This window comes from Vulpes vulpes, chromosome 14 (assembly GCF_048418805.1).
Source record: "Vulpes vulpes isolate BD-2025 chromosome 14, VulVul3, whole genome shotgun sequence".
NCBI lineage: Eukaryota > Metazoa > Chordata > Mammalia > Carnivora > Canidae > Vulpes > Vulpes vulpes.
The window spans coordinates 23,635,574-23,653,338 of record NC_132793.1 but is presented as its reverse complement, the minus strand read 5'-3'; the positions used below and the strand labels follow the sequence as shown (position 1 = coordinate 23,653,338).

The window sequence follows — 17,765 nt, the reverse complement described above, 5'->3', positions numbered from 1 at the left end:
AGAGAGAGAACGAGCACAGATGTCGGGACGTGAGTGGCAACAGGTGCCAGTTTGGGTTTGGGCCCCTGGGAGCACAGAGGACAGCCTAGAGCTGGAGAAGGGGCCTGGCAGCCAAACCACAAACTTCTCTTTTAGAAGACAGGACTCCTGGGTACCTGTCTGGTTTCTGTTCCTCCCAGCAGGGGGTTAGGGGTATGGGGAGGCTTCCAGAAGAAGGGGCTCTAGGATATGGGGATCTGGCCCAGCCAGGATGGGGCTGGCCTCAGGGCAGCCTTTCAGGCTTGTTTCCTGTCCCCAGCCACTGGGCATCCTGTCCATCCTGGAGGAGGAGTGCATGTTCCCCAAGGCCTCAGACGCCAGCTTTCGGGCAAAGCTGTATGACAATCACGCGGGGAAATCACCTAATTTCCAGCAGCCACGGCCTGACAAGAAGCGCAAATACCAGGCCCACTTTGAGGTGGTCCACTATGCAGGCGTGGTAGGTGCCTGTCAGAATCCCAGCCCTCCTCCCTGCTCTTGGTGCACACCCCCCCTTCCCTGCTCAGCACCTGTCTGGTCTCTGCAAGGTGCCTTACAGCATCGTGGGCTGGCTGGAGAAAAACAAGGACCCGCTGAATGAGACGGTGGTCCCTATCTTCCAAAAGTCGCAGAACAAGCTCTTGGCTACCCTCTATGAGAACTACGCAGGCTCCTGCTCCAGTGAGTACAGAAGGACAATGTCGCCATCCTGTCGGGTACTCCCAGAGTGACGTCCCCTGGAGTGACCGGGTCCCCTCTCTCTCCTAGCCGAGCCCCCCAAGTCTGGGGTGAAGGAGAAGCGTAAGAAGGCAGCGTCTTTCCAGACGGTGTCCCAGCTGCACAAGGTGAGGCCCAGGCTGACCCAAGCAGGCCCTCCCCCGCTGGGCTCCATCCCTGACCCTGCTCTGTCCCTTGCACCCTGGGCGGGCGGCTGTTAAGACTTGCAGTGATGTTTAACTCCTCTCCACGTGAACATCACAGCAAGTCTGTGCTGCTTCCCGTCCCCATGCTGCCTGGGCAGGGAGCTGTGGGGCCACTGGGTGGGGGGACTGATGGGAGAGAATGGAGATGGGGCGGGGGGAGTGAAGGCTTCGGTGACAGTGAGAGGGACCCAGTCAAGCAGAAGAGGGAAGAGGGGCACAAGGAACTGAGTGAAAGGACAGGTGTGCAGAGGCATGCTCAGACACCTGGCTCTCCAGTCCTTAGCAGGCTGATCCGCTATGGTTTCCAATTCTGCTTCTTGCCCCTCTTGTGCCTTCTCCTCCCACCCCCAGGAGAACCTCAACAAGCTGATGACCAACCTGCGGGCCACACAGCCCCACTTTGTCCGTTGCATTGTCCCCAATGAGAACAAGACCCCAGGTAGTCACCCCAAGGCTGGGTGGGTGGTGTGGGGGCATCAGAGGGAGGGGATAGGGCAGACTTAGAAGCTGGGTCTTCCCTCTCCTCCGGCCCACACCAGTCTCATAGGAAGCCCATGTGTGGGCTGGTGGTCTGTCTCTGGGGCATGGTGGGGTGTTCATGGCCCTCTAACCTTACCCTCTAACCATCCCCATGTCCAGGGGTCATGGATGCCTTCTTAGTGCTACACCAGCTGCGCTGCAATGGGGTTCTGGAGGGGATCCGGATCTGTCGCCAAGGATTCCCCAATAGGCTGCTCTATGCCGACTTCAGGCAGCGGTGGGTGTCTCCCTGCCCATGCCTCCCTGTTACCCAAAGCCCCCTTGCTCCTCCCTAGGTAGAGGCAGCGGTCTGAGGGAATGGGAAGGGCACACACCACGCCAAATGGGTCCAGGGTCCCAGGACTGAGATTCAGTTCCTGAGGGGAACACCGGGACCAGGGAAATGACTGGGCAGGCTTCTCAGGGGGAGATGGTGACAGCGGAGATGGGAGCATACTGGGTGGCTTGGGGTAAGTGTTTGAGGTGTAGCCAATAGGCCATGTTGGTAGATTGGATAGGGAATAAGAAAAAGACAAGGATGATCCCAGGTTTTGAGCCTGAGCAACTGGGGAGTTGGTGGTAGATTTACTGAGATACCAAGACTTTTTTGTTTGTTTGTTTGTTTGTTTTTTTAATATATTTTTTGGGGTAGAGGGATAGTGGATTGAGTTCCACTTTGAACAAGTCAAGTTTGAAATGTCTTCAGCAGATGTCGAGAAGAGAAGTTGAAGAGGGGCACACCGAGCTGAGTGTGGATTTGGGAGTTGAGTGAGGGGCCACCATAGACTAGACTTCATGTGATACCAGCCAGTGCGCTCCCTCCCCTCCCCAAGTTTGATTTTGTTAGGTTCTAGGCGCCAACAGTTCCCTCCCTCTCCTGAAGTCCCTATGCTTATCCACACTGACCGACCCCTACACACAGACACAAGTGTGGCGGGCATGCTTCCACACGTACTTTCTCGTGTGTGTGCACGCTGTCAACCTCTCTCCTCCAACCCTTGTTTTGTGAGTTTTTCTCATGTAAGAGAAAGAGAATGCTCCTTGTCAGCAGACATAAGTCTGAACCATCACCTTTTTCTTCTTTTAATTGATTTTTTAGAGCAATTTTAGGTTCATAGCAAAATGAAGGGGGAAGTACCTAGATTTCCGATGTACCTGTAACCCCCGCCCCACATGCATAGCCTCCCCCAGGATCAGCATCCTCCACCAGAGTGGGACATTTGTTACAGCTGATGACACACCATAACCACTCAAAGTCTGTAGTTTAGAGTTTGCTCATGGTGGTGGACATTGTGTGGGTTTGGACAAATGTATAGGGACATGTAGCATCACTCATTGTGTTATGGCTGTGAAATAGCCCATAGCCTAGCGAGCTGTGCTTTGTTCACCAGCCCCCTCAGGAGGGCTCTTCGTATTTCTCTGGCCTTCATAGTGTGGCCACCACCCAGACCCCTGGCCGTGGGCATGCTAGGAACCCTTGTTCTTGTTTCAGATTCTCCTCAAATGTTCCTTGAGCTTTGATACACCATACTGTATCACCTTTATATTCTTGAAAGTGCGGCATGCCTGTTGTAAACACAATCTCTTAGAGAACTTAAAGAATGCATTTAAATGCAACCCATAGTTTTTAAGCAGAATGTGCTCACACACAACCTCTTCCCCCACCGTTGCCACCATGCTCCCCTGCTGGCTTGTTCAGCTGGGACCCCCCCTGGAGCCTCTGTCTAGCCTCTGCTAAGCTTCCCTGTCTGGCCTCCTCCTCACCAGTGTTTCCCTGCTCTCCCAGGTACCGCATCCTGAACCCCAGTGCCATCCCGGATGACACCTTCGTGGACAGCAGGAAGGCCACAGAGAAGCTCCTGGGTTCCCTGGACATTGACCATACCCAGTACCAGTTTGGCCACACCAAGGTCAGGACACATGGGACTGAGGGCTGGCCGAGGTGTGGGTGGTCACAGTGGACAGGAGCCATGCAGGCGGTTGGGATTTACACCTGGTACATCTCCTAACCCCAGGTGTTCTTCAAAGCTGGGCTCCTTGGTGTTCTGGAGGAGCTTCGTGACCAGCGTCTGGCCAAGGTTTTGACACTGCTGCAGGCACGGAGCCGGGGCCGCCTCATGCGCCTCGAGTACCAGCGCCTGCTTGGGGGCAGGTGTGTGTGGGATGGGAGCAGGGGCCAGGAATGGGGGCAGGACCCCCAGGCTCGCCACACTCACCTTCTCTGTCATCTGGGTCAGCTTATCCCCGGGGCTGGCCAGGTGGCTCTGAAGGGCAAGGTTCTGTTTTATGCCCCTCACGGGCCAGTTTGCATTTCCTCCCCTCAAAAAGTGGGGCAAGAGCACCTTTCTCTCCACTGTAGGCTACCCAGAGTGTGGCCCGAACGATAATAATGACCCGCAATGTTTTCCAAGACTCTAAGTGCCAGGTCCCAGGCAAGAGGCTTTATTTGCATTATGTTGGTTAAAGTGCACAACGCTCCCATGGAGGTGGGCACTGTGATTATCTCCAGCAGCAGCAGAAGGGCCGTGTGAGTCTGAGACCAACTAAGAATGCCCCAGGGCCCACAGTGTATCTGGGTACATTCCTGGTATCTTCAGGACACTTGCAAGGGCACCAGGACATTTAGGGCTTGTGAGCCCTTGGCCTGGAGGCAGGCCATCTGCCCTTCAGCCTCTTTCTCTCTCGACCTCACCTATAAAGCAGAGGCATTAGACCCCCTTGGAAGGGCTGCTGGGAAGATGAAAAGAGATCACATGCTTAAGTGTTGAGTAGGAGCCTCGCCCAGGGCAGGTGCCCTCTGAGGGGACAGCCCCAAGCCTCCCAGCCACCTGTGGCTTTCCCTCCCCAGGGACGCGCTGTTTACCATCCAGTGGAATATCCGTGCCTTCAACGCTGTCAAGAACTGGTCATGGATGAAGCTCTTTTTCAAGATGAAGCCATTGCTGCGCTCAGCACAGGCGGAGGAGGAGCTGGCAGCCCTGCGGGCAGAGCTGCGGGGACTGCGAGGGGCGCTGGCCACTGCGGAGGCCAAGCGCCAGGAGCTAGAGGAGACACACGTCAGTGTCACCCAGGAGAAGAACGACCTGGCCCTGCAGCTGCAGGCAGTGAGTGGGAGAAGGGAAGAGAGGGGTTTCCCCTGGTGACCTGTGCCCCCTGGCACCCCAGAGAACCCCAGGCTGCATTGAGGAAATACATAATCAGCCCCTCCCCGGCCAGGGGGGACCTGGTACACCGTGGGTGCTCTGGATCTGGATCTTTCTTCCCAGTCCCAGATGTGCTGGGAGATGTGGCTGGTGTGCTCACATCCATGCTTAGCGACCCCCCCCCCCCCCCCAGAGTCTGTCCACGTGTCCTGATGCTCCTGAACCAGTGCTCTCTGGGCTCCCTGCTGGAGCCACGGTGGAGCCCCCTCTCCCCTGCCCTCCCTGAGACACACCCCTGCTCCCTGCTTGCGGGAACCCAGGTGGCAGGGACCTGGGGTCTGGAATCTCCCCAAGCCACAGAGCCATTCCTTCCTGCCGCAAACCTTGAGTCTCACCTGTGTGCCAGGCTCACGGTGGCTCTGGAGACATGGTGGTGGGAAGGCGGGGTGTGGTCACCAAATTCAGCTGCTAGTGCAGGGGAGTGTGAGGCAGCCAGGTGGTGAGGAAATGGGTTGAGGTGGGAGAGAAGGCCTCAGCCCAGAGCTTCTCCCCTAGAGCCTTTGTTGGGATGTCCCTCTGGGTCACCCCCAGCCTGTGTGATGGAGGTTCCCCTCTCCAGGGTACCACTTCTGCCCCTGCCCTCCCATCTCCTCAAGCCCACCCTCATTCTACCACCCTTGAGACCCCTGGGGCCACAAGCAGGAAGGTCACAGGCATTCCTGGTCCCCAGAGCCCAGTTCGCATGGCTGTCAGACCTCTGCCCAGATACATGAACCTCCTGCTCCAGGGCCTAGCCTGGGGTCCCTTGGCTGGCTCATTCCCCACGTCCCTCTCCAGGAGCAGGACAACTTGGCAGACGCGGAAGAGCGCTGCCACTTGCTGATCAAGTCCAAGGTGCAGCTGGAGGCAAAGGTGAAGGAGCTGAGTGAGCGGCTGGAGGATGAGGAGGAGGTGAACGCCGACCTGGCTGCCCGCCGGCGCAAGCTGGAGGACGAGTGCACGGAGCTCAAGAAGGACATTGATGACCTGGAGCTGACGCTGGCCAAGGCAGAGAAGGAGAAACAAGCCACAGAGAACAAGGTGTGGGCCTGGCCGAGACTTTTCTCTCTCTCTCCCGGCTCGAAGGCATGCCTGCTGGGTGGCCTTGGGCAGCTTGCTTCCTCTCTGTGGGCCTCAGTTTGCTCATCTGCCCAATGGGGTTCATAGCAGTACTTACCTCCTTAGAGTGGTGGGGGAATTCAGTGTGTAACCAGCTTCTGCTAGCACTCACCCTGGGCTTTGCACATGGCAGTGCTCCACAGATGCTGGCATTTGTCATCCATCCTGGCCAACAAGCCTCTTAAGGGGTAGGAAGCTGCTTTCCCAGCTCTGCAGCCCCTAGAGGCCTCTGATGCCATGTGCTGCTGGGGCACTGGGAGGGGAAAGGAGGCTGGGGGTGGGCTGCTTGCTCAGGTGCTCCCAGGGGAAGCCAGGACTGTCTAGAACATGTTACACTGAAGGAAACTGGCATCTATTGATAATTGAAGTTCAGGGTGAAGTGACTTGCTCCAGGCTCTCTAGTTGGAAGGGGCGGATACTGTGACCTGGTGTGGTGGCTTCTCGGACCACAGTGTGGGAGGGGCATCCTCACGGTGACCCTGGCACAGGTGAAGAACCTGACAGAGGAGATGGCGGCCCTGGACGAGTCAGTGGCCCGACTGACCAAGGAAAAGAAGGCATTGCAGGAGGCCCACCAGCAGGCCCTGGGTGACCTGCAGGCCGAGGAGGACCGTGTGAGCACACTGGCCAAGGCCAAGCTCCGGCTGGAGCAGCAAGTGGAAGATGTGAGTCCCGGCCACAGCAGAGGCCTGTGTAGTGGGGCTGGAGCAGTTGGGACGATGGCTTGCCATGCCTGGTGGCTGAGCCTGCCCACCCCTCTGGCTTCACAGCTGGAGTGCTCCCTGGAGCAAGAGAAGAAGCTGCGCATGGACACAGAGCGGGCGAAGCGCAAGCTTGAGGGTGACCTGAAACTGACGCAGGAGTCGGTGACAGACGCTGCCCAGGACAAGCAGCAGCTGGAGGAGAAGCTCAAGAAGTAGGGATGGGGTTGGGGGGGGGGGGCAGCAGACCTGACCCCCTGGCCTGCAGGCAGTCTCCGAAGCCTGTGCCCCATTTCTCCCTCTGGACTCTATGGTCACTTCTGCATCCCTGTGGAAGTTGAATATGGAGGATGGAGGCGGGGATCACTAGGGTGTAGGCGGCAGGCTCCAGGCTGGGGATTTGAGAGGGATGGTTGGGGTGGCGTGAGGTCCCTTAGGGCTTGGTGTCCCAGGCAAGGAGCAGGGAGGTGGGAGGGCTGGGAGGCGGGGGAACGTCCAGGGAGGTTGATGGAAGGTCGGCGCTGCCCTGGCTCACACCTTGCACAACCTCCAGGAAGGACTCGGAGTTAAGTCAGCTGAACCTGCGGGTGGAGGATGAGCAGCTCCTTGGGGCGCAGCTACAGAAGAAGATCAAGGAACTGCAGGTGTGTATGGGGCATGGGGGTGGGAATGGCCAGGGCCAGAGGCCCATGGAGGTGACTGCTGCCATCTGCCCATCCCCAGGCTAGGGCAGAGGAGTTGGAAGAGGAGCTGGAGGCCGAGCGGGCAGCCCGGGCCCGCGTGGAGAAGCAGAGGGCCGAAGTGGCCCGGGAGCTGGAGGAGCTGAGCGAGCGGCTGGAGGAGGCTGGCGGGGCATCAGCGGGGCAGCGGGAGGGGTGCCGCAAGCGGGAGGCCGAGCTGGGCCGGCTGCGGCGGGAGCTGGAGGAGGCAGCACTGCGGCACGAGGCCACCGTGGCTGCCCTGCGCCGCAAGCAGGCCGAGAGTGCGGCCGAGCTGGGCGAGCAGGTGGACAGTTTGCAGCGGGTGCGGCAGAAGCTGGAAAAGGAGAAGAGCGAGCTCCGCATGGAGGTGGATGATCTGGGTGCCAACGTGGAGACTCTGGCCCGTGGCAAGGTGTCCGCCCCCTTCCTGACCCAGCCTCTGACCCTGCCTGCTGAGCTCCCATCCCATACCCAGCTTGACTCTGAGCTGATTCTACTCCGGTGGTGACCCACCCACTGACCACCCCTTGCCAGCGCTGACCCTGGACCTGACCCTGTCCCCTGACCTACTCACCTGTCTTGCAGCCCTAGCCCCACGCCAGTCCTGACCTCAAACCCTAACTCCTAATAAACTCTGTGCCCTGACTCCAGGTCATTTGTGACCTAGCATCTAATTTTAATGTCTCAGTCCTTGATCTCTATCTTGTTTGTCGCAAACCCAACCTTGACCCCTGACCTTTGTACCACCAGTTCTGACAGCTGAACTCTGACTCTAGGATCCCAGACTCACCCTGGCCCTCTCACTTCTGACACCCATCTTTTTAAACCGTGGTCCAGCAGACTCTCTGACCCTTAATTGGGGGTTCTGCTTTTCCATTTGCTTACCGGGCCTGTGTCTAGCCTCCTAGTTCCCAACCCCAGGGTCCCAGCCTCCGACTGGCAGCCTGGGACACTGCTGGTGATGGGCAAATGTGTTCTGACTTCTGATCCTGGGTCCCAGGCCAGTGCGGAGAAGCTGTGCCGGACCTATGAGGATCAGCTGAGCGAGGCCAAGGTCAAGGTGGAAGAGCTGCAGCGGCAGCTGGTGGATGCCAGCACTCAGCGGGGGCGGCTGCAGACCGAGAGTGGTGAGGCCAGGGGCTCAGCTGGGCCACCCCAGGGCCTTGGGGCCACCCCTCTCAGGGGCCAAATGACCTGCGGGCTCACTCCTTCATGTGCAGGGGAGCTGAGCCGCCTGCTGGAAGAGAAGGAGTCTCTGATTAGCCAGCTGAGCCGGGGGAAGGCCTCTGCCACCCAGAGCCTAGAGGAACTGCGGCGGCAGCTGGAAGAGGAGAGCAAGGTGGGCCAGCCACGGGCTGCCCCCAAGCAGGCAGGGTGGGCACTAGGGCCACTGGCCCGGCCCCGTGCTGAGGTTCCCAAGGTCCCTGCAGGCCAAGAGCGCGCTGGCCCATGCTGTCCAGGCTCTGCGGCACGACTGTGACCTCTTGCGAGAGCAGCACGAGGAGGAGGCAGAGGCCCAGGCTGAGCTGCAGCGGCTACTGTCCAAGGCCAATGCCGAGGTGGCCCAGTGGCGGAGCAAGTATGAGGCAGACGCCATCCAGAGGACCGAGGAGCTGGAGGAGGCCAAGTGAGTGTCTTGCCCACAGGCCCGACACCACAAAGGGGTGGTGCCCGAGCCTCGGAGCCATCAGGGGGCAGGCGGGGTGCAGATCTGGGGACTGCTGCCAGCCTCCCACCATCGGCTCCCGTGGCCTAGAAAGAAGCTGGCACTGCGGCTGCAGGAAGCAGAGGAGGGAGTGGAGGCTGCTCATGCCAAGTGCTCCTCCCTGGAGAAGGCCAAGCTGCGACTGCAGACGGAGTCAGAGGACGTGACCCTTGAGCTGGAGCGGGCCACCTCAGCGGCTGCTGCGCTAGACAAGAAGCAGCGGCACTTGGAGCGGGCACTGGAGGAGCGGCGGAGGCAGGAGGAGGAGACGCAGCGGGAGCTGGAGGCTGCCCAGAGGGAGGCCCGCGGCCTGGGCACTGAGCTTTTCCGGCTGCGGCACAGCCATGAGGAGGCGCTGGAGGCCCTGGAGACGCTCAAGCGGGAGAACAAGAACCTGCAGGGTATGATGCCCTCCTCCCCTGCCCCTGCTTTGGGTCAGAGAGCTGTGTTGCTGGGGTCGGCTGAAGTGCCCCAGTGGGGTTCCCCTGGAAAAAGGAGTGAATGAAATGACCTGGGTTGGAGCTGAAGGCTGGGGCATCGCACCTCATTGTGCTGTTCATTCTGTAGAGGAGATCAGTGACCTCACAGACCAAGTCAGCCTCAGCGGGAAGAGCATCCAGGAACTGGAGAAAGCCAAAAAGGCTCTGGAAGGGGAGAAGAGTGAACTCCAGGCCGCACTGGAGGAGGCGGAGGTTAGGGGCTGACCAGAGGGTTGGGGTAGCCAATGACCTCCCCAGGCCTCTGTTCTTCTGTGACACATGCTCTGCAACCCCTCCCTGCAATCCTCCCTGTTTTGCACTCCAGGGAGCCCTAGAGCTGGAGGAGACCAAGACTCTGAGGATCCAGCTGGAGCTATCCCAGGTCAAGGCTGAGGTGGACAGGAAACTGGCCGAGAAAGATGAGGAGTGCACTAACTTGAGGTTTGGCTAGAGTCCTCCCTATCCACCACACTCGGGGCTCCACTCCTCCTCTGGGGGTGGACACCTCTCCCATCCCAGCTGCCTGAGGGCAGGAGAAAGGCAGGCTAGCAGTGTTTGCCAGGCCCCTCTGTGCCTGCCGACACTTAAAAGTTTGCCCTTCCTCTGGGCCTGTCAAGGGCAAGACTATCGTCCCCAGTCTAGAGTGAACTTCAGAAGCTAAAGGACTTGCTCAAGGTTCCATAATGCAGGTAGATCCCAGGTTCAGCCTGCATCTGGCTGGAGTTTCACTTTTGTCAATGAACTTACTTGGGGGTGCCAGTATGGGGTGGGGACAGGTCACTTCCACAATGGGTTCCCGTCTGGAGCATTCCTTGGGCATCTGTAAGAGCAGGTTCAGTGCCTGTACCTGCCCCCTTCTCCTAGGCCGAGACCCTTCCTGCCCTTCCTCCTTCCCACAGGCGCAACCACCAGCGGGCAGTGGAGTCCCTGCAGGCCTCCCTGGATGCAGAGACCAGGGCCCGCAATGAGGCGCTGCGGCTCAAGAAGAAGATGGAGGGTGACCTCAACGACCTGGAGCTGCAGCTGGGCCATGCCACCCGCCAGGCCATGGAGGCCCAGGCAGCCACGCGGCTGCTGCAGGCCCAACTCAAGGAGGAACAGGCGGGGCGGGACGAGGAGCAGCGGCTGGTGGCTGAGCTCCGGGAACAGGCGCAGGCCCTGGAGCGGCGGGCGGCACTGCTGGCCGCAGAGCTGGAGGAGCTGCGGGCTGCGCTGGAGCAGGGCGAGCGCAGCCGGCGGCTGGCTGAGCAGGAGCTGCTAGAGGCCACCGAGCGCCTTAACCTCCTGCACTCGCAGGTGGGGCCCAGAAGGGTACAGGGAGGCTGAGGGCTGACTCAGGGCAGCAGGCCGACTCTGAGGCCCTGCTTCCCCCCCAGAACACAGGCCTCCTGAACCAGAAAAAGAAGCTAGAGGTGGATCTGACCCAGCTGAGTGGGGAGGTGGAGGAGGCTGCCCAGGAGAGGCGAGAAGCCGAGGAGAAGGCCAAAAAGGCCATCACCGATGTGAGTCTGAGCTGGGACCATGGGGTGCTGGAGTGGAGTTCACCTAGACTTTCACCTCCTGACCATGCCACCCACCCCCCCCCCCCCAACTCGCGCTCCACCCACAGGCGGCCATGATGGCGGAGGAACTGAAGAAGGAGCAGGACACGAGCGCACACCTGGAACGGATGAAGAAGACCCTGGAGCAGACGGTACGGGAGCTACAGGCCCGGCTTGAGGAGGCGGAACAAGCTGCCCTCCGTGGTGGGAAGAAGCAGGTGCAGAAGCTGGAGGCCAAGGTGTGTGCTTTCCTTCCAGTCCTTTCCCTTGCAGGGTGGGCCAGCCCAGGCTCCGGGCAGTGGGCCCATCTCTAGTGCTCATAGGTGAGGGAGCTGGAGGCTGAGCTTGATGCAGAGCAGAAGAAGCATGCTGAAGCCCTCAAAGGGGTGCGGAAACATGAGCGCCGGGTCAAGGAGCTCGTGTACCAGGTGGGTGGCTAGGTCCAGCTCAAGGGGTGACCCCAGAGCCGGCATGGTCGGTGTGAGGCCTGAATCGCTCTTGCCTGCCTAGGCTGAGGAGGACAGGAAGAACCTGGCCCGCATGCAGGACCTAGTGGAGAAGCTGCAGAGCAAAGTCAAGAGCTACAAACGGCAGTTTGAGGAGGCGGTGAGTGGCCTGGAATCTGGGCAGCCGGAGTCTGGAAGTTTGTGACTCAACTGCAGTGTCACTCCCAGGCTCCATAGCCAGAGATGGCAGCGGTGGCCAGCCCCACTCTGTCTCTCGGCCATGGGTGGCTGTGTGTGTAGGCAGGCTGCCCCTAAAGGACAGTGACCTGACCCAGTGTGAAGAGGGACAATTCACTAACCGCTTTGGCTGGAGACAGGACCCAGCTCTGTCTCTGGGGCGACCCCCCCCCCCATGCCTTCCCTCTGTGCACCTTTGGAAGAAGCACTCATACCCCCTCCTTCCTGCCATGGGTACTGGTGAAGGGGGAAAACAGGAGCAGGAGGTGGTGGCGGCAGCAGTTGAGGACCAGGAGAAGCCAGCCCCCTCTGGCGGTTCGGGGGGACCAGACTGAACCTGTCTCAGTTACCGAAGGGTGACTGGGCCTGCCTGTGCCCCCAGGAACAGCAGGCCAGTACCAACCTGGCCAAGTACCGCAAGGCCCAGCATGAGCTGGATGATGCAGAGGAGCGGGCAGACATGGCAGAAACCCAGGCCAACAAGCTGCGGGCGCGGACCCGGGACGCCCTGGGGCCCAAGGTGAGGGGCTGCATGGGCACCCCTGCCGTCTGCCGGGGGGGAAGGGGGGATGTGCAGCTCAGCCACTCCTATCCCCTCAGCACAAGGAGTGATGCCTGAGTTCCTGGGCTCTGCAGACACCGCCTCTTCACGCAGTCAGCCCCGAGCCCCGCTGTCCCCGGAATAAATGCTTGCATCTGCAGCTCCAGCTGGCTGCCTTCTCCTTCTTTGAGGTTCAGGAGAAGAAAGGAACACATGGTCCTTGGACAAAAGTCAGGGCCACATCAGTCATTTAAAATAAAGTTCTTTAATAGTCTCCATTTAATCGGTTTATTTGTTGTTAATAAATTGGCAACACAAGGAGGGGCCGAGGGTGTGCTCCTAGCCAGGCTCCTGTGTGTGTGGGCTCAGGCAGGAGACGCTGTTCTGGGGCAGGGCACAGCCACCCTGTGCCGCAAGGGATGGAAGAAAAAGGCCCCCACTTCTAGGGGAACCCCCTGGGATGAACACAGCGGCCAGTGAGCAAACAGAACCAGAGGTGCTAAAGGAAAACAAGGGAGGGAGGGACAAATGGGCAGAGGTGGGGGAAGGCAGCGTCCTCTGGTAGCCCCCACCCCTGCCTGGTGGGGAGGAGGGGCTCAGAAGCCTTTGCCTGGGTCCAAAGGCTGGAGCAAGCTTGGCTCACAGATTGGAGGAGGGTGCCCATATCTCCCTCCCCACCCCAGGACTGACAGCCAAGAGACTGGGCAAGAGCTCAGACAGAGCTATTTTTAAAAGTTCCCTTACCTCTGGGTGGGCCAGGACCCCAGGGTTCTGAAGAAAGGGTGGGCGCAGCGTCCCTGTCCTTATGGCGATCATGAGGGAACCGAGGCTCCCCAAGGACCTGGGGCTTCTAGATGCTCCCTCCCACCAAGCCTGGACCTGAAGACCTGGGGCAGGCAGAGTAGCGGGGAGGCGAGAGGGGGGTGGGGGCGTGGACAGGGCACGGCGTGTGGCACACGTACCCACGCTCACCCACACTGGCCCTGGCCCTGGCCCGGCAGCCTCCCGAGGCCTGGCCTAAGGTCACTCCTCGGTGAAGTCCCTGTCTATGTCCATGTAGGGCTCCTCAATGTAGCTGACAAGGGCAGAGGGTGACTGGCGGTCTGGGTTCAACAGGATGGACACGGTCTCTTTCCAGTATGAGAAGCTGATGCAGGAGCTCTGCGCAAAGAGAGTGGGGCTGGTGGGGGGGCACCTGGAGGACCCAGGTTGAACCCAGCACCCCGTGGGGAGGGCCTTGGTAAGGGGACAAAGAGCTGCTCACAACAAGGCCCAGGCGGGGACCACGCACCCTGGATGCCCCTCGGAGGGGCCCTGGGGCTGTGTGCCCACAGCACACCCACCAACTGCTAGGGCTGAGGGAGAACTCACGTTCTCCAGGCAGGTGCTGTCCTTGTCCTTGTGCAGGTAATGCTGCTGCCAGAAGCGCAGCAGGTTGTGGAAGTTGTTAAGCAGGAAGCCGGGGTACTTCTTGCTGTGTTCCATCCGCTGCAGCAGCCGCAGGTACAGGGGCAGCCGCTCTTTCCGGCGGGCCAGCATCAGGATCACCAGGCTGGTGTTGAGGCAGCTGACATTCTCCTGCAGGGCACCGGGCCATCCAGGTTAGATGCGGGTGGGCAGCCCCAGTGGCCCCCAGTGGACCTGGGGTGTCACGCAGCAGGGAGAAGGGTGGCCCACGCCCCAACCCTGTGGGGCCCTGGCAGAGCCCACAGGCCACGCACGCCCCAAGCTGCCCCGGCACACACCTGAGAGGACGGGGGAAGGAAGGCCGCCAGCGGGCCGCCCTGACCACCTTCCTGTCCCTCTGCCACCCACCACCCATCCCCACGTTGGTGGGGCCATCGTCGTTGGTCCAGTGAGAGGCCGCTCCTCTTCCAGAGTCAGCTCGGGCATTGCTTCCTCCTGGGAGCTCTGGTTCCTGGAGCTTCGATCCCCAGGGTAGGGCGGGGTGCCTGCCTTAGGTGCGGCTACCTCACTCCCTAACTTGCACTCAGAACTAGGCTGGGGGCGGCTCAAGGGAAGGGTCTCGCGCTCTCTGGTTCACTACAGCCCCAGCCCAGTGCCCAGCCTCAGTGTATGTTAGCTGAAGGAACAGAGAACCACCTCTGAGCCTACAGCATCACCCCCATTTTAGAAAAGAGTGAAAACACAGAAGGGATAGCCATGGTTAGTTAGGGAGGGGGTGGGAGGCAATATCAAGTCCAACTCCAAAGCCTAGAAGGGGCACCAAGAGCATTGGATTGGGAGTCAAGAATGCAGTGCCAATCCTGACCCATCTGTGACCCCGGAGACTTGTTCCCTCCTCAGGCCCTGTCTATAAAATGGGGCACTGATCCCTGTCAGGAAAAAGTCGTCAGAATAGCTGGCAGGGTTTCCCAGGAACCAACAGATGGATCAAGATATGCTTCTAGGGTGAAGGTGGGAGAGATCAACAGTTGGGCTCTGGGATGAGGGAAACGGTCTCCAATCTCTCTTTCCCACTGTGGGGCCACAGAGCATCTCACCTGGGTCAGAGTCTGCACATGGATGATGTTGATGAGGCGGAAGAGGAAGGACATCTGCGTGGGCACCTGGGATATGTAGGCAAGCAGGCGGCACTCAGACAGGACCTCGGCAACTGGGGACAGAGAAGCAGAGGTGTGCTAGCAGGCTCGGGAGCTGGTCTATGGCTCAGGCCCAGCGATCTGCCATTCAGGCTTCCAGCCAGGCCCCCTCCCACTGCTGGGGCCCAGACTCTGGAGCTGGGAGCCCCCACTGTGAAAGAGACCACAGGAGAGGGTAGCTGCAGCGGGAACACGTGTCTCCAGCTGTGCTGCCTCCCAGGCTGAGCCCATGGTCTCAGGAAGTCCCACTAGGAGCTGACCGCCACCTCTTCCCACAGTCAGTGCAAGGGCTGCCTCATGAGGCCTGCCCTCCCCTCAGCTCACCACCTAGGCCTCTCACCCCAGAAGATTCCAGGCAGGATGGGGTGGTGTGGGGGGTGGGTGGGAGGTGTTTTCATTTTACCTGCAAAAATAGTTTCTTCACTTTTATTAAAATGTACGTCTCATGAAAGGAAGCACAGAAGACAGAGAAAAGTCAAAAGCCAGGAAAATCTCCCAGGGAGCCACAACCTTGACCTTGGCCACGTGGGCATTTGGGGCAGCTGCCTCTAGCCATTTCTGTCTCCTTGACAGATGCTGAGTGTTTGACACCAGTGGGGCCACCTTGGGTTGATTCGCCCTGGCGTTAGGGCTTTTTCTTACCTTTCATGTCCACCTGGTTTTCGAATCGGTCCAGCGACAGAGTGACACAGCGCACCAGCATGTTGGAGTCCACCAGTGAGCTGTTGATCTGCTTCAGGAACACCTGGAACTGGAGCGGAGCCCGAGCCTCAGATGGGCGGTGGGGGGGGGGGGGGGGGTCCCGCTGCAGGCAGCTGTGGCCCAGGCTGTGCACTTGTCTCGAGGGGCCCCCATTTACCAGGCCCAGTTGCTTCTGATAAGACCAAGGCCCAGACAACCTGGGTAGGCTGCCCTCCAGCCCCATGGGACACCAAGTGCAGTGTTTTCTGCACTGATGGGGACTGGATTCCTCTCATTTTCACTTCAACTGGTCCGAGCTGGGTTTCTGTCAAATGCTCCATAAAGCTAACACACCAGGCCCAGTCCTGGCACCCACCACATCACATGCCTGCTTGCACCATCTCACTGGCCCACAGCAACTGTGACGGTCACCCCTGTACACCCAGGGTCTAGCGTAGTCACGGCACAGAGCAGGGGTGAATGGCTATTCGATGAAGACTGCCCACTGACTCACCAGTATTTTCCAATTTAAAACCAGCACCTGAAGACAGGCAAGGGCCAGGCCTCTAAGATTACTATTGCTACTACTATTTAAAGTATTCATTCATTTGAGAGAGGGAGTGAGTGAGCACGAGCAGGTGGGGTGTGGAGGGGAGGGAGAAGCAAGCTCCCTGCTGAGCAGGGAGCCTGACTTGAAGCTGGATCCCAGGAGCCAGCAGCCCCTTAACCGACTGAACCACCCAGGCATCCCTCCAAGATAACTTCTGAACAACACAGCAAACCCCACAGAGTCTGGGTTAGTCTTACCTTTGCATCAGTGTTGATATATTTGTTGAATCTCTTGAATGCATCAACGTTGAACTTCATTAGCTCCCCAAGAAGGTCAAAGTAACTCTGGAGCACATCCCTCGATTTGCACTCGCTGTCCACAATGCAGTACAGGATGTGCTGGGGGTGGGAGAGGACAGGATCAAGGCAGGAAGGTGGCTGAGCCCTGGGGCCAACAGGCAGATGTGGCTGCTACCCCCAGGCTGTGCTCATCCAAGATGCCCACTGCCTGCCTCCCACCAAGGCCGGGCACGGAGCAGATGGATCCATGACACCTGCATCCAGTAGGCATCCGCGTCAGTTGATGGAACTTGTTCCCCTGTCCAGAGTCTCATCTGGGGATGCTGGGAGCTGCGAGGGCAGGCCTATGGCACCTCACTAGGAGGTTGGGGCGGGCTGGGGTAGGCAGTCAGGACCTCTCCTGCTTGCCCAGGGCTCTCCCGCTTGCAGGCGAGGGGAGCTGTCTCCAGATATAACACAGGCCACTGCCTAAGGACTGAGGCCATTCGAATAACTGAAGCACAGGGTTTAAGGGCAGAGGACACATTTTGACCCCATGGTTTGTCTGCATATTTATGAATAAAAAAGTTTATACTAAAATCAATGAATTTTTGTCAGGAACATAAAGCCAATTTAACTTCTTTTTTTTTTTTTTTTTCCAATTTAACTTCTTAATAAAGTTTTCTGTAACAGTTCAACTGTTTCCATTTTTTATTTTCATTTTCCTGCAGTTATGCTAATTTGGATCAATTCCATTTACAATTCATGGGTCAGTTTGTTTGTATCCTTAATTTTTTTTAAAACCAATTATATCTTTGGCCCTTTTGCTCCCTGTCTTTAGCAAATTTTGCTCTTTCTGAAGGCCATTTTACAAAAGGGAAATTAACTTTTGGTCAACAGCAAAATATCCTCAGGGTCAAAAGGCCTTATTGGGTAACAACAGACTCTTCCCCCTCTTCCATGGCCACCCTCAGCTCCATCACCCGTTTTAAGCACCTACAGGACCCACAGCTGGAAACTCAGGGGAAGTCCTAGGGCAATCTGGATTAGCATTTTAAAATAAAGAGATTTGGTCTGTGCCTGACCACCTGTCTAGGTCTCAAGAAGGAGAGCAATGCATGGGGCTGCGGGGGGAATGGGACACCCAACACCCTGGCTCCTCCAGGCCATTACCTCCAGAAGGCCTCGCTTCAGCAGGAACATCTGGTCTGCATAGGAGGTGGTCCCTCGGAGGAAACTCTCCACAGCCCGGGCTTGCCAAAACCTGCGACCCAAATGTTGACCCCTGGGGCTGGGAGATGTCTGCTGCCTTTGGACTTATTCAACATTTACTGAACATCTAGGTGGCAGGCCTCATACTAGGCATCAGGGACACAGCAAGGATAGGTCCTCACAGGGCGGACAGTTCAGTGGGGAACAGTCCTCTATTTGGTTCTGTGTGGAAGAAGATGTGTCTCAGAGAAGGTGGATCTAGGATCAAAGGGCTGGCTACAGTAAGTCACTCTAGGCTTTGACCCTTCAGAAGGAGAGAGGGACAATGG

The 17,765-nt window shown here is 58.6% G+C and overlaps 2 protein-coding genes and 1 long non-coding RNA gene across 6 annotated transcripts in view; 1 reads left to right on the top strand and 2 right to left on the bottom strand.

Annotated features, from left to right (window-relative positions):
- MYH7B (myosin heavy chain 7B) overlaps positions 1-12,386 on the top strand; it is a 38,672-nt gene extending 26,286 nt beyond the window's left edge. For all 3 annotated transcript variants that reach the window (XM_072736039.1, XM_072736040.1, XM_026009836.2), the window contains 26 exons: positions 299-478; positions 567-699; positions 787-863; positions 1,293-1,380; positions 1,581-1,698; positions 3,247-3,370; positions 3,476-3,612; positions 4,309-4,564; positions 5,441-5,683; positions 6,250-6,426; positions 6,532-6,677; positions 7,016-7,106; positions 7,186-7,575; positions 8,164-8,290; positions 8,384-8,502; positions 8,594-8,790; positions 8,920-9,269; positions 9,436-9,560; positions 9,673-9,788; positions 10,247-10,643; positions 10,724-10,849; positions 10,957-11,127; positions 11,212-11,316; positions 11,399-11,494; positions 11,954-12,091; positions 12,172-12,386. In XM_072736039.1, coding sequence (XP_072592140.1) covers positions 299-478; positions 567-699; positions 787-863; positions 1,293-1,380; positions 1,581-1,698; positions 3,247-3,370; positions 3,476-3,612; positions 4,309-4,564; positions 5,441-5,683; positions 6,250-6,426; positions 6,532-6,677; positions 7,016-7,106; positions 7,186-7,575; positions 8,164-8,290; positions 8,384-8,502; positions 8,594-8,790; positions 8,920-9,269; positions 9,436-9,560; positions 9,673-9,788; positions 10,247-10,643; positions 10,724-10,849; positions 10,957-11,127; positions 11,212-11,316; positions 11,399-11,494; positions 11,954-12,091; positions 12,172-12,183 — 4,239 coding nt within the window. In that variant the 3' untranslated portion in view covers positions 12,184-12,386. The remainder of the gene's footprint in view (positions 1-298; positions 479-566; positions 700-786; positions 864-1,292; positions 1,381-1,580; positions 1,699-3,246; positions 3,371-3,475; positions 3,613-4,308; positions 4,565-5,440; positions 5,684-6,249; positions 6,427-6,531; positions 6,678-7,015; positions 7,107-7,185; positions 7,576-8,163; positions 8,291-8,383; positions 8,503-8,593; positions 8,791-8,919; positions 9,270-9,435; positions 9,561-9,672; positions 9,789-10,246; positions 10,644-10,723; positions 10,850-10,956; positions 11,128-11,211; positions 11,317-11,398; positions 11,495-11,953; positions 12,092-12,171) is intronic.
- On the bottom strand, positions 2,064-7,088 carry LOC140595370 (uncharacterized). The gene is made up of 5 exons (XR_011996938.1): positions 7,000-7,088; positions 4,999-6,790; positions 4,324-4,501; positions 3,677-3,724; positions 2,064-3,598 (listed from the first exon to the last, which is right to left on the bottom strand). It is a non-coding gene; the product is annotated as an uncharacterized lncRNA (long non-coding RNA).
- Positions 12,359-17,765, bottom strand: part of TRPC4AP (transient receptor potential cation channel subfamily C member 4 associated protein) — a 72,565-nt gene continuing 67,158 nt past the window's right edge. For both annotated transcript variants that reach the window (XM_026009838.2, XM_026009839.2), the window contains exons 14-19: positions 17,398-17,488; positions 16,204-16,344; positions 15,358-15,466; positions 14,617-14,729; positions 13,484-13,690; positions 12,359-13,273 (exon numbers count right to left, since the gene is read on the bottom strand). In XM_026009838.2, coding sequence (XP_025865623.1) covers positions 13,136-13,273; positions 13,484-13,690; positions 14,617-14,729; positions 15,358-15,466; positions 16,204-16,344; positions 17,398-17,488 — 799 coding nt within the window. In that variant the 3' untranslated portion in view covers positions 12,359-13,135. The remainder of the gene's footprint in view (positions 13,274-13,483; positions 13,691-14,616; positions 14,730-15,357; positions 15,467-16,203; positions 16,345-17,397; positions 17,489-17,765) is intronic.